This window comes from Schistocerca gregaria, chromosome 5 (assembly GCF_023897955.1).
Source record: "Schistocerca gregaria isolate iqSchGreg1 chromosome 5, iqSchGreg1.2, whole genome shotgun sequence".
NCBI classification, from domain to species: domain Eukaryota; kingdom Metazoa; phylum Arthropoda; class Insecta; order Orthoptera; family Acrididae; genus Schistocerca; species Schistocerca gregaria.
The window spans coordinates 367,869,635-367,885,766 of NC_064924.1; the positions used below are offsets into that span (position 1 = coordinate 367,869,635).

Genomic DNA, 16,132 nt, shown 5'->3' on the forward strand with positions numbered 1-16,132 from the left:
GGGTATCTGTTGAGAGGCCAGACAAACGTGTGGTTCCTGAAGAGGGGCAGCAGCCTTTTCAGTAGTTGCAAGGGCAACAGTCTGGATGATTGACTGATCTGGCCTTGTAACAATAACCAAAACGGCCTTGCTGTGCTGGTACTGCGAACGGCTGAAAGCAAGGAGAAACTACAGCCGTAATTTTTCCCGAGGGAATGCAGCTTTACTGTATGATTAAATGATGATGGCGTCCTCTTGGGTAAAATATTCCGGAGGTAAAATAGTCCCCCATTCGGATCTCCGGGCGGGGACTACTCAAGAGGATGTCGTTATCGGGAGAAAGAAAACTGGCGTTCTACGGATCGGAGCGTGGAATGTCAGATCCCTTAATCGGGCAGGTAGGTTAGAAAATTTAAAAAGGGAAATTGATAGGTTAAAGTTAGATATAGTGGGAATTAGTCAAGTTCGGTGGCAGGAGGAACAAGACTACTGGTCAGGTGACTGCAGGGTTATAAACACAAAATCAAATAGGGGTAATGTAGGAGTAGGTTTAATAATGAATAGGAAAATAGGAATGCGGGTAAGCTACTACAAACAGCATAGTGAACGCATTATTGTGGCCAAGATAGATACGAACACCACACCTACTACAGTAGTACAAGTTTATATGCCAAATAGCTCTGCAGATGACGAAGAAATTGAAGAAATGTATGATGAAATAAAAGAAATTATTCAGATAGTGAAGGGAGACGAAAATTTTATAGTCATGGGTGACTGGAATTCGAGTCTAGGAAAAGGGATAGAAAGAAACGTAGTAGGTGAATATGGATTGGGGCTAAGAAATGAAAGAGAAAGCTGCCTGGTAAAATTTTGCACAGAGCACAACTTAATCATAGCTAACACTTGGTTTATGAACCATGAAAGAAGGTTGTATACATGGAAGAATCCTGGAGATACTAAAAGGTATCAGATAGACAGAGATTTAGGAACCAGGTTTTAAAATGTAAGACATTTCGAGGGGCAGATGTTTACTCTGACCACAATCTATTGGTTATGACCTGTAGATTAAAACTGAAAAAACTGCAAAAAGGTGGGAATTTAAGGAGATGGGACCTGGATAAACTAAAAGAACCAGTGGTTGCACGGAGTTTCAGCGAGAGCATAAGGCAACAATTGACAGGAATGAGGGAAAGAAATACAGTAGAAGAATGGGTAGCTTTGAGGGATGAAGTAGTGAAGGGAGCAGAGGATCAAGTAGGTAAAAAGACAAGGGTTAGTAGAAATCCTTGGATAACAGAAGAAATATTGAATTTAATTGATGGAAAGATAAAATATAAAAATGCAGTAAATGAAGCAGGCTAAAAGGAATACAAACGTCTCAAAAATGAGATCGACAGGAAGTGCAAAATGGCTAAGCAGTGATGGCTATAGGACAAATGTAAGGATGTAGAGGCTTATCTCACTAGGGGTAAGATAGATACTGCCTACAGGAAAATTAAATAGACCTTTGGAGAGAAGAGAACCACTTTTATGAACATCAAGAGCTCAGATGGAAACCCAGTTCTAAGCAAAGAAGGGAACGCAGAAAGGTGGAAGGAGTATATAGAGGGTCTATACAGGGGCAATGTTCTTGAGGACAATATTATGGAAATGGAAGAGGATGTAGATGAGGATGAAATATGAGATAAGATACTGCGTGAAGAGTTTGACAGAGCACTGAAAGACCTGAGTCGAAACAAGGCCCCCGGAGTAGACAACATTCCATTGGAGCTACTGACGGCCTTGGGAGAGCCAGTCCTGACAAAGTTCTACCATATGGTGAGCAAGATGTATGAAACAGGCGAAATACCGTCAGACTTCAAGAAGAATATAATAATTCCAATCCCAAAAAAGCAGGTGTTGACAGATGTGAAAATTACCGAACAATCAGTTTAATAAGCCACAGCTGCAAAATACTAACACGAATTGTTTGCAGACGTATGGAAAAACTGGTAGAAGCTGACCTCGGGGAAGATCAGTTTAGAGTCCGTAGAAATACTGGAACACGTGAGGCAATACTGACCTTACGACTTATCTTAGAAGAAAGATTAAGGAAAGGCAAACCTATGTTTCTGGCATTTGTAGACTTAGAGAAAGCGTTTGACAATGTTGACTGGAATACTCTCTTTCAAATTCTAAAGGTGGCAGGGGTAAAATACATTGAGCGAAAAGCTATTTACAATTTGTACAGAAACCAGGTGGCAGTTATAAGAGTCGAGGGGCATGAAAAGGAGGCAGTTGTTGGGAAGGGAGTGAGACAGGGTTGTAGCCTATCCCCGATGTTTTTCAATCTGTATATTGAGCAAGCAGTAAAGGAAACAAAACAGAATTTCGGAGTAGATGTTAAAGTCCATGGAGAAGAAATAAAAACTTTGAGGTTCGCCGATGACATTGTAATTCTGTCAGAGACAGCAAAGGACTTGGAAGAGCAGTTGAATGGAATGGACAGTGTCTTGAAAGGAGGATATAAGGTGAACATCAGCAAAAGCAAAACGAGAGTAATGCAATGTAGTCGAATTAAGTCGGGTGATGCTGAGGGAATTAGATTAGGAAATGAGACACTTAAAGTAGTAAATGAGTTTTGCTATTTGGGGAGCAAAATAACTGTTGATGGCCGAAGTAGAGAGGATATAAAATGTAGACTGGCAATGGCAAGGAAAGCGTTTCTGAAGAAGAGAAATTTGTTAACATCGAGTATAGGTTTAAGTGTCAGGAAGTCATTTCTGAAAGTATTTGTATGGAGTGTAGCCATGTATGGAAGTGAAACATGGACGATAAACAGTTTGGACAAGACGAGAATAGAAGCTTTCGAAATGTGGTGCTACAGAAGAATGCTGAAGATTAGATGGGTAGATCACATAACTAATGAGGAAGTATTGAATAGGATTGGGGAGAAGAGCAGTTTGTGGCACAACTTGACCAGAAGAAGGGATCGGTTGGTACGACATGTTCTGAGGCATCAAAGGATCACCAATTTAGTATTGGGAGATGAAGAAGCTTGCACAGGATAGAGTAGCATGGAGAGCTGCATCAAACCAGTCTTAGGACTGAAGACCACAACTACAACAATAATTGAAGTAAGACTTAAAAAAAATATCAGGACCCGTTCATAGTATTTGTATGCTGGAAAAAGCGTTCGACACTGGGAAATGATGCAACATGTTCAAAATTCTCAGAATAATAGGTGTAAGCAACAGGGATGATGGACAGTATTGCAGCATGCATAAGAACCATTAAGGAACAATAAGATTGGAAGAGCAAGAACCAACTGTTCGGGTTGGAGGAGGTATAAGACAAGGGTGTAGTCATTTTCTCTAACTGTTCATTTTGTACATCGAGGAAAAAATGTTGGAGAGAAAACATAGCTTGAGAAATCGTATTAAAATCAGGGTGACAGATTATCAATGATAAGATTCACTAATGACGCTGTTGTCTTCGGTGTAAGCGAGGAACAATTACATGACACACTGAGTGGAATGAACAGTCTAGTCAATACAGAAGATGAACTGAGTGTACAGAACGAAAACATATGGTTCAAATAGCTCTGAGCACTATGAGACTTAGCATCTGAAGTCATCAGTCCCCTAGAACTTAGAACTACTTAAACCTAACTAACCTAAGGACATCACACATATGCATACCCGAGGCAGGATTCGAACCTGCGACCGCAGCAGTCGCGCGGTTCCAGACTGAAGCGCCTAGAACCGCTCGGCCACATGGGCTGGCAGAACGAAAACACAAAAATTAATGAAGAGTAGCAGAAATGAGTTTAACCATGGAGTTAACATCAGAAGTGGTGAACAACATGGTGTGCACGAATTTAAGGAACTCTCCTACAACCATTACTTCAGCTGCGGTTACCGTTAATAGAAAACTATTTGGATCTCTCCTACGTTGGAAGGAATATAAAACATGACGGACGTACCAATGAGACTAACACACGTAAAATGGGCATTCCAGGTCAAGAGAAATCAAGTGATGTCAAACGTAGTCCTTAATTTGAAGAAGGAATTTTTAAGAATGTACGTCTGTAGCACAGAATTTACGACAGTGAATGATGGATTGTGTAGAAACCAGAAAAGAAGATAATCGAATCGTCTGAGATGTGGTGCTGTGGAAGGTTGTTGAAAATTAGGTAAGCTGATAAGAAATAAGGAGAAATGGGGAGGAAAGAAATATGTGGAAAAAGCGACAAGAAGAAGGGACAAGATAGTAGGACGTGTGTTAAGACACCAGGAAACACCCTCAGTGGTACTAGAGGGAGCTTTAAAGGGTAAATACTATTGAGGAAGACGGGGACTGGAATACATGCAACAAGTAACTGGGTAACTGGGTAAGAACTCAAGCTAATCTCTCTATTCCATATCAGGTTGGTCGGAAGGTAACCAGAATCTCAATCATCCTGAACCGTTGACTCTTTGACAGAAGGACTCGTCACATAATTACCATTTATCTGCTGCTCCAAACATCCAGAGATCGACAGGAAGCAGTTGGTATCCTATTGACAGCATCTAACTAAAATCCCTGTTTTAGCCAACCACAATTTACACGTTTTAAAAGTTGATAAAGTACAACTTGGACTGAAGCATATAATTACTTGAAGTTTCATGTTTCTATAATACCAAAAATTCACATACAGATGGTGAACCCGAACTCTATTGACAGAATTTGGTAGGCTATTGACTAATATTTTCTGAATATTTTCGTCTCAGGGTCCCACGTCCTCCGGTGGCTTATTAAGCACTAATGTAATTAATAATGAAGCCTATTCGCCTCTTTACTCCATTAACCTTTGTACGTATGAAATTACGTTCACATCCGTGAAACAGCCTGCACGACACAGCACAAAGCACTGAATAATTCAACGACCTTCGGATGCAACACTACTGTTGTGTGCTTGCCGTTGCTGCGGGGACAGCTCAGTACAGCTCCGTTGTGCCCGTCTGTGAACACATATAGAAGTTCTGGAACTACATATATTCTCCGCATGCCGCCATGCGATGCATAACGAAGTCTGCTGTTAGTCATTCCCTATCTTCTATGATCGAAAATGGAGCGAGGGAGGAACGACTGTCTATAAACTCCAGAGGCGAGCCGTTATTTCTTATCTTGTCACCGCGAGGAATATGTTGGTGGCAAATGCCGGTTCTCTAAACTTTCGCGAAATGAACATCGTCTTACCTCCTGTGAACCCATTTGAGTTGACAAAGTATTTTCGTAATATTTGTCTGTTGATCGAACCTACCGTAACAAATAGGAAAACACACTTCTGAATTACTTTACTGTCTTCCTTTAATCCGATGTAGTGGGGATCCCAACAACCCAAGCTGTACTCGACAATGGGTCACACAAGTTTCCTGTACATGGTCTCCTGCATAGATGACCAACTTCCTAGAATTCTCTCAAGAAAACAAAGCAGATCGTTCGCCTTCCCTACGTGCCAGTTCCATTTCATGTCACTTTGCAGCGTTATGCGTAGATATTTAACTGACTTGACTGAAGTTAAGCAGAACACCACTAACATATTATTCGAACACTAAAGGAATGTTTTTTCTACTCACTGATCATACCAAATAAAATGTTATCCATATCATCTACGGTAGTGACTTCTTACATTCACTCAACGACAACACTTCACTGTAGGCTACAGCGTCATAGGCAAATAACCGCAAAATAGTGTTCAGCCTATCCTTCACATCGTTTATGTACGAGGTCTTACTTAGAAGTAAAGCCTCAGAATTTTACATGTGAAAGCTGTTAAGGCTTTTATTTAAATAAAACTTATTAAAATTCTACATCTTTATTGTTCATGTCTACATCTTTATTTCTCAACATAGTTAATCTCTAAAGGAGAGTCCAGTTATTGATACTATCACTGCATAACGTTTGACATTGTTGACGAGCTACAATCTTGCCTCTTTACACCGCTTCATCGATATCAAAGTGAAGTCCTGGAAGATGTTCTTTAAGTTTTGGAAAAAGAAGAAAATCGGATGGGCTGAAGTCGGGACTTTATGGAGGATAGTCAGTGGCAGGAAGTCATTTCTGAAAGTATTTGTATGGAGTGTAGCCATGTATAGAAGTGAAACGTGGACGATAAATAGTTTAGAAAAGAAGAGAATAGAAGCTTTCGAAATCTGGTGCTACAGAAGAATGCTGAAGATTAGATGGGTAGATCACATAAATAATCAGGAGGTAGTGAATAGAACTGGAGAGAAGAGAAATTTGTGGCACAACTTGACTAGAAGAAGGGATCGGTTGGTAGGGCACATTCTGAGGCATCAAGTGATCACCAATTTAGTATTGCAGGGCAGCGTGGAGGGTAAAAATCGTAGAGGGAGACCAAGAGATGAATACGCTAAGCGGATTCAGAAGGATGTAGGTTGCATTAGGTACTTGTAGAAGCCTGCATAGGATGGAATAGCATGGAGAGCTGCATCCAACCAGTCTCTGGACTGAAGAAAACAACAAGAATTTCAAATGGAAGCTTTAATCCCAATAACCTGCCGTTTTGTTTTCTTCCTCTGTTTTAACAGAAAATCTGTGTATCAGGAAATCTGAATCTTCTGAAACTTTCTAATGCTACTAAGGGATGAGTACACTAAACAGATTCAGAAGGATGTAGGTTGCAGTAGGTACTGGGAGATGAAGAAGCTTGCGCAGGATAGAGTAGCATGGAAAGCTGCATCAAACCAGTCTCTGCACTGAAGACCACAACAATAACAAAGTCAGTGACACTAAACCCAAGGCGTCGGATTAACGCAGCACTCGTGTGTGTTGTTGTCATGCTAGAGGAGACAGTTCTTAGTGTATGAATGAACTCATCGAATTCTAAACCCCATTACAGCACGGTGTTCATCACGCAGCACCATAGTTACCTTATATATTGCCTTGTCACGCGCTACAATTCGGAGCCCTCTAGCTTAGAGGGGTGCAGATATGTAGACACGAAGAAGGAGCTAATAACAGACTGTGCGGTTGAAGTTATCAACATGGATTGCAGTTGTAGCCTAAGTTGTATCCAGATGACCACTAGTTAAAATACCTGAGCCTGGAGTATTCTTTTATTGCATAACTTCCTGGTTTCTCGATGTTGTTTCCGCTTGCATAGTCTCGATTACACAGACAGTCTATCGCAGGGTACCTAAAAACAACCGCTGTCCTTATTCTGTCATCTACAGTACCAACAGAAATCAGGAACTGTAATTATACAATTCGGGCTATCATAATCACAGAATTCACTCCAGCTTTGGAAAGATTTTTGTTGAGAATATTTCTAATTGTATCAACTTTGCAGAAGTGCTTGGCTACAAAATTTGTTTCGTTTTACGCTGTAAGAGTTTATGTGATGCGAATTTTCGTCTTTCCTATAAAATTACTCAACTTTTGTTGGAGAAAGAGTAAGAAGTTGGAGGCCAAATGTAGCAGAGAGTTCTGATCATGTTCATTAGGCCATCGAAGCGGTTTGATAGATTTTACATTTGCTTTTCACTTCTGAAAGAACTGTATCAAGTTGCACGCGCCTCGGCGTCCTTCTGACTTCACTGGCGAGAGAAACTTTTCGGACGTCAGACGCAGACCACTTGGATGCCTATAGCGTTTGCAAAATTCCCGTTACTTTAATTGCATTTGCATAACAACAGATTTGGCATTCCGCTTTTGATGGCGTGATTTTGGGCGATGGGTCGTCAGGGAGAAGGCATCGCTGGGAAATTTACATAGAAGACGTTCCCGCCTTCTGGAGAAGATTCAGAGGACGGGCAAAAGGCAACAGCTTGCCTTCTTTTCCATTATCTCCTCCATCTCCCCCTCTCGCCCTCTGTCGCACTTGTAAGGCTAGTACTGCTTCGATAGCTCTGTAGCGAAAGAGTATTTTATTTTTCTTTCTCTCCTTCTGTGGACTTCTGTATCAAGTCGACTGGATGTTCATTAATTAGTTATGCACATAAGTAATACAAATTCTTTTGACTAGAGGAATTTTGCCACAGTTGTTGATTTAATATGGGAAATATGCTACATGAATTCAAGGTTCTGATAGATTAACAAGACCATACAGTACTCCAACAGAAAAGTTGTAATGTGTTGGCGGCATCCAAAAGAGACTTGGTGGTAGCCTTCATAGCTTGCTAAAGAAGAAAAAAGGTGATGTATTTGAGGATGAAGAAGCACGAGGAAGAAATTTAAAGAAACATATTCACTTCAGGTATTTTGTGGGAGAGCTATTAGGAAAATATGAACATTCTATGAGCAATGAAGTGTGCTGTGTTGGCAATTTATTTGCACATACTATCCACTTACATAACACAAGCGCATATAATCAGTCGCCGAAAGCCGTTTGATGTAAAAACAGTACAATAAATGAAATCTGTTCGCATAGGTAGTGACTACCAGAACATATTATGAACGCAATGAAGCCCATATTCAGGTTTCTTGCAAACTCTTCTTTACTGAGGAAATGTCTTCATGTGAAACTATATAATGCGAATAAAAGCCTAAATAATTTAAGATAGGTTTGATGTTTAAAAATGACATTCTAATGACTCAAGTGTTCTAAAATAGTTGTATACGATGCTGCTTCATGTTCCAGAGGCTGTAATAATAGCAGAATATAGATGCTGAAGAGAGTTGGTGTAAAACTATTTACTGCAAAACTATTTTACACCATCGACCAGAACAGGATCAATAAAGTTGACAAAGCGTTGTTTGATTTAGAAATGCAGTCCTGATAGATTAGAATAGGAGAAAAGTGAAACCTTGATGATGAAAAGAATCAGTAAGAAGAATTTAAAAATATTGATAAGACTATTACGTGTTGAAATATACAAAATGAATCTCTAAATAACATATTCTCGGTTTTACATAATTAGTGTTATGAAAAGCAGTTTCTGAAAGGTATATGAGCTAATACTATAAAATTTTCAGGAGGTGTTGAGACACGTTGCTCTCCCATTGTAACGTAATATAATGCAATATACTCTCTTTTAACAAATTTTTATTTATAAGATTATGGGTTATCAAAAAATGCTTGATTTTGATTGTAAAAGGGTTCTCAACAACGTAATTAATAAAAATTTAAACATAAGTTAATGGTTGTAGTTCAGTGGTCTTATAATTCTCTGAGAACCTAAAAATAAAATTTTCAAATTTATCACAACTTCAGTTATGTTTTTTTACATAAAGGTATGATACAGAATTTAAAAATTAATATTTATGGCAAATATATAACCCTATGTGCTTCCTGTATTTTTCTATTAACATGCAGGTAATTTCCTTTGCAAATACAAAAGTTCACATTTCTGCTATTCAGTGGCTGTGGAGTTTGTTAAAAAGGCTTTTACATTTTCAGCAACGCTCTCACTTAAACATACATCATAAACCAAATATGGTAACTGAATTTACATTTATTTCGTTACTGTGACGGACAGTTTGTGACACAGTAAAGCTGTCGGATGTTGGACAAAGTGACGACATGGCTGCTGTGCATTTTTTCTCGTACCTATCCGGTGTTACCTTCATTGTGTGCTACGGTTGTAGTACATTCCTCACTCAGTGATAGAAAACCGATAAAGTCATTGTGGTCACTGCTCCTCTTCTCACAGTATACTTGGCGAGCGATCTGACGGTTCAACTGAACCTCTTTTTCATCCTGCAATACAGTATTTTTTACATTACAAACGTTTTTATTGTTTGTTTCATACACTCATTTGTCATGACAAAATCTGTCTATCTTTCTTTTGGCCACAAGTCAAAACTTCCACTCCAGTTATGCGAATTAACCATAGCACAGTTCGCATCGCAAACTTTTTGTTTTCTAGTTTTTATACTTTGATTCTCGTTCACATCTGGTGTGGCAAGAATTTCAGATTTTCAGTGCTTGAATGTGAAGATGTTTATTGTAAAAAAATTTCCACATTTGACTCCCTTGCGAAAGGCGTCTGAAACCTAAATAAATGTTGTAAGGCAGTAAGAAAAAGGCGTTTCACTGTATAAAAAATAGTTACATAGTGACTACGGGAAACGGACGTAGCAATAAACATGGTCAGTTGTTTTGGTGAAGGAGCTTTGAGTGATCGTATTTTAAGTGTTATGCAAGCTTTTGTTACATATAACTGCTGTATTTGTGTCTTTATGTTAGTTTCGTGTTAAAGCATAATGTGGATATATTTAAGCTAAGGCTACGCCGCATCTACTTTCATGGTTCTGAATTTTAGCTGATCCTCAGAACGACTAATAGTTATAGTTCGTTACCGTACAAATAAAACATTTTGTTATTAAATGTAAGAATTTGGGGTAATAATTGTGTCACGTTCTTTTTCGGCGACGTACACACACAGTCGTTCCCTATCGGGATCGCAGCTAGTAGTTTTCCACTTATTCCAAAACAACACGAGTATCCCTAGATCTTTGACAGACCCGAGTTTAGTATTCGTCTAAAATGGGAATCTTACGTTTATTTTATTATTTGTCTCTATTTACTTAGACTTTCTCTCTTGAAAACAATAATTTCGCTGCCATAGCATTAATAACTTTGCTTAGCAAATGTTCATTAGGTACAGGATTTATATATCAAGAGAGGAGACCACACAGAACATCAGTCTCGCAAAGAGGTTAACAGAAAAGAGGTGTTCTATTTGAAATACAAAAACTGGTAACAAATGAAGATGTCAAAAGAACTCGTAGTGAGTCAAAATTACTGGTGAATCGTTTTAAACAGGAATACTGGTAAATAATTTCTAAAAGTTTAAAACAAGACTTCTGTTGATACCAGAAACAAATTTGGGAGACGATACGACAGCAGGGAAAATAATTAAAAGAAAATTCGAAGGTGAACTACACAAATGAGGAGTTATAGGTTAAACACTTAGTAGAGCTGTGTAAAGGTAAAAAATTACAAGAAAAAGAGAGATCGGAGATCAATATGCAACTAAATGATGATGTAACTGTCCACATGCAGGGAGATTGAAGAAGTTGTATATCTGTTAAAAAATAGGACTTGATTTCCTATAGCTAGCTTACGATATCTTAGGCTGTAGACACAGTATTTATTTAGTTTCTCTAGGAACAGCATTAACCTTATAGTGAGCTGCAGTATCTCTGTCTTCGGACAATTTAATTGATAGCTTAAGATCATTGCTGCCAAGGACTTCGACCGCCACGACGCAGTGATCAGACGAGAGGAAGAGCTGGCGTCATACGGCTGATGTCACTCAACTGCTTGTGATTTAGAGCTCTCTTGTAATTTTTTCGAACCTTTATACGTAGCGGTCGGTGGGACTCTAGCGAAACTGCGGGTTTTCTGGGTGGTTATTTGTTGTTGTTGTTGTTGTGGTCTTCAGTCCAGAGACTGGTTTGATGCTGCGCTCCATGCTACTCTATCCTGTGCAAGCTTCTTCATCTCCAAGTAACTACTGCAACCTATCCCGGCAACCCTGACGTGGGGAGCCAGAACGCTACCGCACGACCACGAGCTGCGGACAATCTTCAGCATTCTTCCGTAGCACCATATTCCGAAAACCTCAATTCTCTTCTTGTCCAAACTATTTATCGTCCATGTTTCACTTCCATACATGGCTACAGTCCATACAAATACTTTCAGAAACGACTTCCTGACACTTAAATCTATACACAATGTTAACAGATTTCTCTTCTTCAGAAACGCTTTCCTTGCCATTTCCAGTCTACATTTTATATCCTCTCTACTTCGGCCATCAACAGTTATTTTGCTCCCCAAATAGTAAAACTCGTCTACTACTTTAAGCGTCTCATTTCCTAATCTGATTCCCTCAGTATCACCCGACTTAATTCGACTACATTGCATTATCCTCGTTTTTCTTTTGTTGATGTTCATCTTATATCCTCCTTTCAAGACACTGTCCATTCCGTTCAGCTGCTCTTCCAGGTCCTTCGCTGTCTCTGACTAAATTACAATGTCATCGGCGAACCTCAAAGTTTTTATTTCTTCTCCGCGGATTTTAATACCTACACCGAATTTTTATTTTGTTTCCTTTCAATGTACAGGTTGAATGACATCGGGGATAGGCTACAACCCTGTCTCACTCCCTTCCCAACCACCGCTTCCCTCTCATGTCCCTCGACTCATCTAACTGCCATCTGGTTTCTGTACAAATTGTAAATAGCCTTTCGCTCCCTGTATTTTACCCATGCCACCTTCAGAACTTGAGAGATTTCTAGTCAACATTGTCAAAAGCTTTCTCTAAGTCTACAAATGCCAGAAACGTAGGTTTGCCTTTCCTTCTAAGATAAGTCGTAGGGTCAGTAGTATTTCTACGGAATCCAAACTGATCTTCCGCGAGGTCAGCTTCTGCCAGTTTTTCCATTCGTCTGTAAAGAATTCGCGTTCGTATTTTGTAGCCGTGACTTATTAAACTGATAGTTCGGTAATTTTCACAGCTGTCAACACCTGCTTCCTTTGGGATTGGGATTATCATATTCTTCTTGAAGTCTGAGGATATTTCACCTGTCTCATACATCTTGCTCACCAGATGGTAGAGTTTTCTCAGGGCTGGCTCTCCCAAGGCTATCAGTAGTTCTAATGGAATGTTGTCCACTCCCAGGACCTTGTATCGACTTAGGTCTTTCAGTGCTCTGTCAAACTCTTCACGAAGGATCTTATCTCCCATTCCATCTTCATCTACATCCTCTTCCATTTCCATAATATTGTCCTCAAGTACATCGTCTTGTATAGACCCTCCACACACTTCTTCCACATTTCTGCTTTCCCTGCTTAGATCTGGGTTTCCATCTGAGCTCTTGATATTCATACAAGTGGTTCTCTTTTCTCCAGAGGTCTCTTTAATTTTCCTGTAGGCAGTATCTGTCTTATCCCTAGTGAGATAAGCCTCTACATCCTTACATTTGTCCTCTAGCCATCCCTGCTTAGCCATTTGGCACTTCCTGCTGTTCACATTTTTGTGACCTTTGTATTCCTTTTTGCCTGCTTCGTTGATTGCATTTTTATGTCTTCTCCTTTCATCAATTAAATTCAATATTTCTTCTGTTACCCAAGGATTTCTACTAGCTCTCGTCTTTTTACGTACTTGAACCTCTGCTGTCTTCACTATTTCATCTCTCAAAGCTACCCATTCTTCTTCTACTGTTTTTCTTTTCCCCATTCCCGTCAATCGTTCCCTTATGGTCTCCTTGAAATTCTCTACAATATCTGGTTCTGTCAGTTTATCCAGGTCCTATCTCCTTAAATTCCTACCTTTATGTAGTTCCTTCATTTTTAATCTATCGGTTATAAGACGTCAAGGCGCAGCATTGCTAGCTATCAGTATATTTTTATGTTAAACAAAATGTAGTGAAATGATTCAGTTTTGTGGATTCGAGCAGGTATCACATTTTCGTGTGGTATTGGTTTATCCATCCAGTTTTAAGTCTCCTAAGGGTGCCTCAATTAAATAAGGCTGATGTTGTTTTGTACCTTTGAGAAGAACAGGACTTTCAACGAGGTGGAAATTTGTCTCGCTGAAACATTTTAAATTGTACTTACTTGTGTACAATGAAGTCGCCAGATAACCAATAACACGCATTTTTCCATTCGAGCGCTTGGTCCGTTTGTCATGGCTTCGACATCGACGGATCTTAAATGAAATCTCTCATTTTTACCTTGGTCACTACTAATAAGGCGCTGACGACGAAGGCCACCTATATTTTCCTGCACGTGTGCGTCAAGATGCATGTCTTGTTCCGTTTCAGATGATTGTAGGCGCTAATGAATTCTAGAAGGTCTTTCGTGTATGTGTATTTAAAGATCATATGTGTATAGAAATAGTTTGGTAGACATGTTTTGAGATTACGGGTACGAAAGAGAAACTGACCAGCCGCAATTAGTCACTTAAAATTCTGGCAGATCTTCTATCGTTACAACGAATCGATAGTTTGTCTCTAACGTAATAATTTAATGTAGATTTATTTTCTCTACAGCAAGTTTTAATGGGCTCATAGTTATTGCATTTTTATAGTCTAGGGAAATTATTAAATTTAATTTAAATGGCTGATGTCAACAAAGTATACGTCAGTCTGCGTATACGTCAGTGAGACTTGAGCGTATACTTGTATTCATAGCGGCATAACAGCAAAGTATTTATGAGCAAGAAACAGTCGAATCTCAGCCTCCTGAGAGGAGACCGCTTTGTGACGTGTACTGGTACCAGCACGAGAATGCCGAATTCTCAGAAGAGACAAAGAGCGGCCCTGACGTTCAGGATTCGTGTGCTTTACTTCCGGGCCGGCAATAGTCACAGGTGTGTAGGCGACTATGAACGAAGTAACTGTGAACAGGCTGCAACTGGGTACTAGTATTGGTTTAGTAGCGGCTGACGTACAAAAATTTCTAGGTACGATAGATTTATGACGTTACAGTAAATATCTGTGAATGTATAAACGTAGGCACAACGAATCATTCTCAATAACTGTTCTTTGCTAGAAGTGCCAACTGAGTAATTATATATTTTTTATTTACTTCTAGGTTCTGATAACTCTTTAACTGATTCTTTTGCAAAAATTATCTTCGAACTTCTCGTTCTCGAATAGTTTGAAATTTCAACGAGGTGGAAATTTGTCTCGCTGAAACATTTTAAATTGTACTTACTTGTGTACAATGAAGTCGCCAGAAAACCAATAATTCGCAATTTTTTCCTACCTTTTGGAAAAAAATGGATAATGTTTTAGCAAATGATGTAGGCACCGCACTCACGACAGATACGTGTCATCGGATGAAGAAAGACAGGCGAGCTGGCACTCTCGTATCCATTTCGCGACAGCAATACGCCAGGATTCGAATGTCATGGCGGTCCCAGTGCCAATACGCAGGCGGCCCGCGCCATCGGTGCATAATTCGATTGTTGTTTTCCATCAGGGAATAAACTTCAGTACAGAGGCGGGGCGGATCTTGGTCAGCGTAATTGCGCTCATCAGAGATAAACGAGTTTGACGTGTAACGGCGCGCAGCTCGGCGCAGCATCGCATTAATCAGCGGCAGCAGCAATCGATACTTCGAGCGCTCGACTTACCGGAGATGACGCTGCAGCAGCACAGCAGCAGGCCAGCCACGCGGGCGTGCGCCGTTCTCATGTCTGCAACACAAGTGGAGGAGCAGGTATTACAGAAAGCGGATTTATATCGATCGAAAAATACTTTGCTAGCGTGTGGATAAAAGTACTGATATTTACGAGCCATCGATATCAGTGCCCTCTCGCCCCAATACACACACACACACACACACACACACACACACACACACACACACACATAGATGTTGACACTATTATATACTTACAACGCCTTCACCTGGTCACCGTTGGAAAATATGTGTCTTTGAAGGTAAGAAAGCTGTGTTACACAATATGCTGATGAGAGGGAAACGAAAATATAAAAATTAACAATTCGATCACAGTGCGGAAAGCTAAAGACAAACATTACAGAAATTTTCATTGATTAATGTGTCCACACAAGGACAAGTAGTTGGTCCATTTAAGGTACATTGTAATTAACAAATGCAATTAATGGGGGTAGGACGTCAAACGGGTCGACTTGGAGCAGGAGAGGCATCACAGGACTTTTTAATTTGCACTGTCTACACTTTTACAAATAAATTCATAAAACTTTGTCGGCATGAAGAGGAAGAGTTCAGAATTCACACTCATAGCAGTGGAAGTTCGAAAACATAAAGAAGTAATTTTTTAACATGTGAAATTTCATCGTTTTTTTCACTTACTAATGGCAGCATCTGTTGCTATAGCTAAACTTTTCTTCATACGTAAGAGAGATTCTTCGATGGATTTTGCACAGCACACAAACCATACTTTAAAGTTTATGAAACTCTAGAATTTTCCAAATCTATTAAAAACTGTGGTCAAAATTAAGGTAATTAACTATAAAATTTGTGTTTTTCCTAAACATGAAGTTTAAAATAAAACAGCTCATTAGTTCTTTCATAAATTAAATAAATTATAGAGTTTCATACACCTGTAACTATGGTATGTATGCTGTGCAGAATTCATCGAGGAATCTCTCTAACTTATGAAGAAAAGTGTACCTACAGCAACAAATGCAGTGAAAAAATAATCAAATTGCACAGGTAAAAAGAATT

The 16,132-nt window shown here is 39.4% G+C and overlaps 1 protein-coding gene across 1 annotated transcript in view; it reads right to left on the bottom strand.

Moving 5' to 3' along the window:
- The window catches only part of LOC126271931 (Down syndrome cell adhesion molecule-like protein Dscam2), a 1,166,847-nt gene that overhangs the window by 914,646 nt on the left and 236,069 nt on the right, over positions 1–16,132 (bottom strand). The window contains exon 2 of the mRNA XM_049974347.1: positions 15,054–15,116. Coding sequence (XP_049830304.1) covers positions 15,054–15,114 — 61 coding nt within the window. The 5' untranslated portion in view covers positions 15,115–15,116. The remainder of the gene's footprint in view (positions 1–15,053; positions 15,117–16,132) is intronic.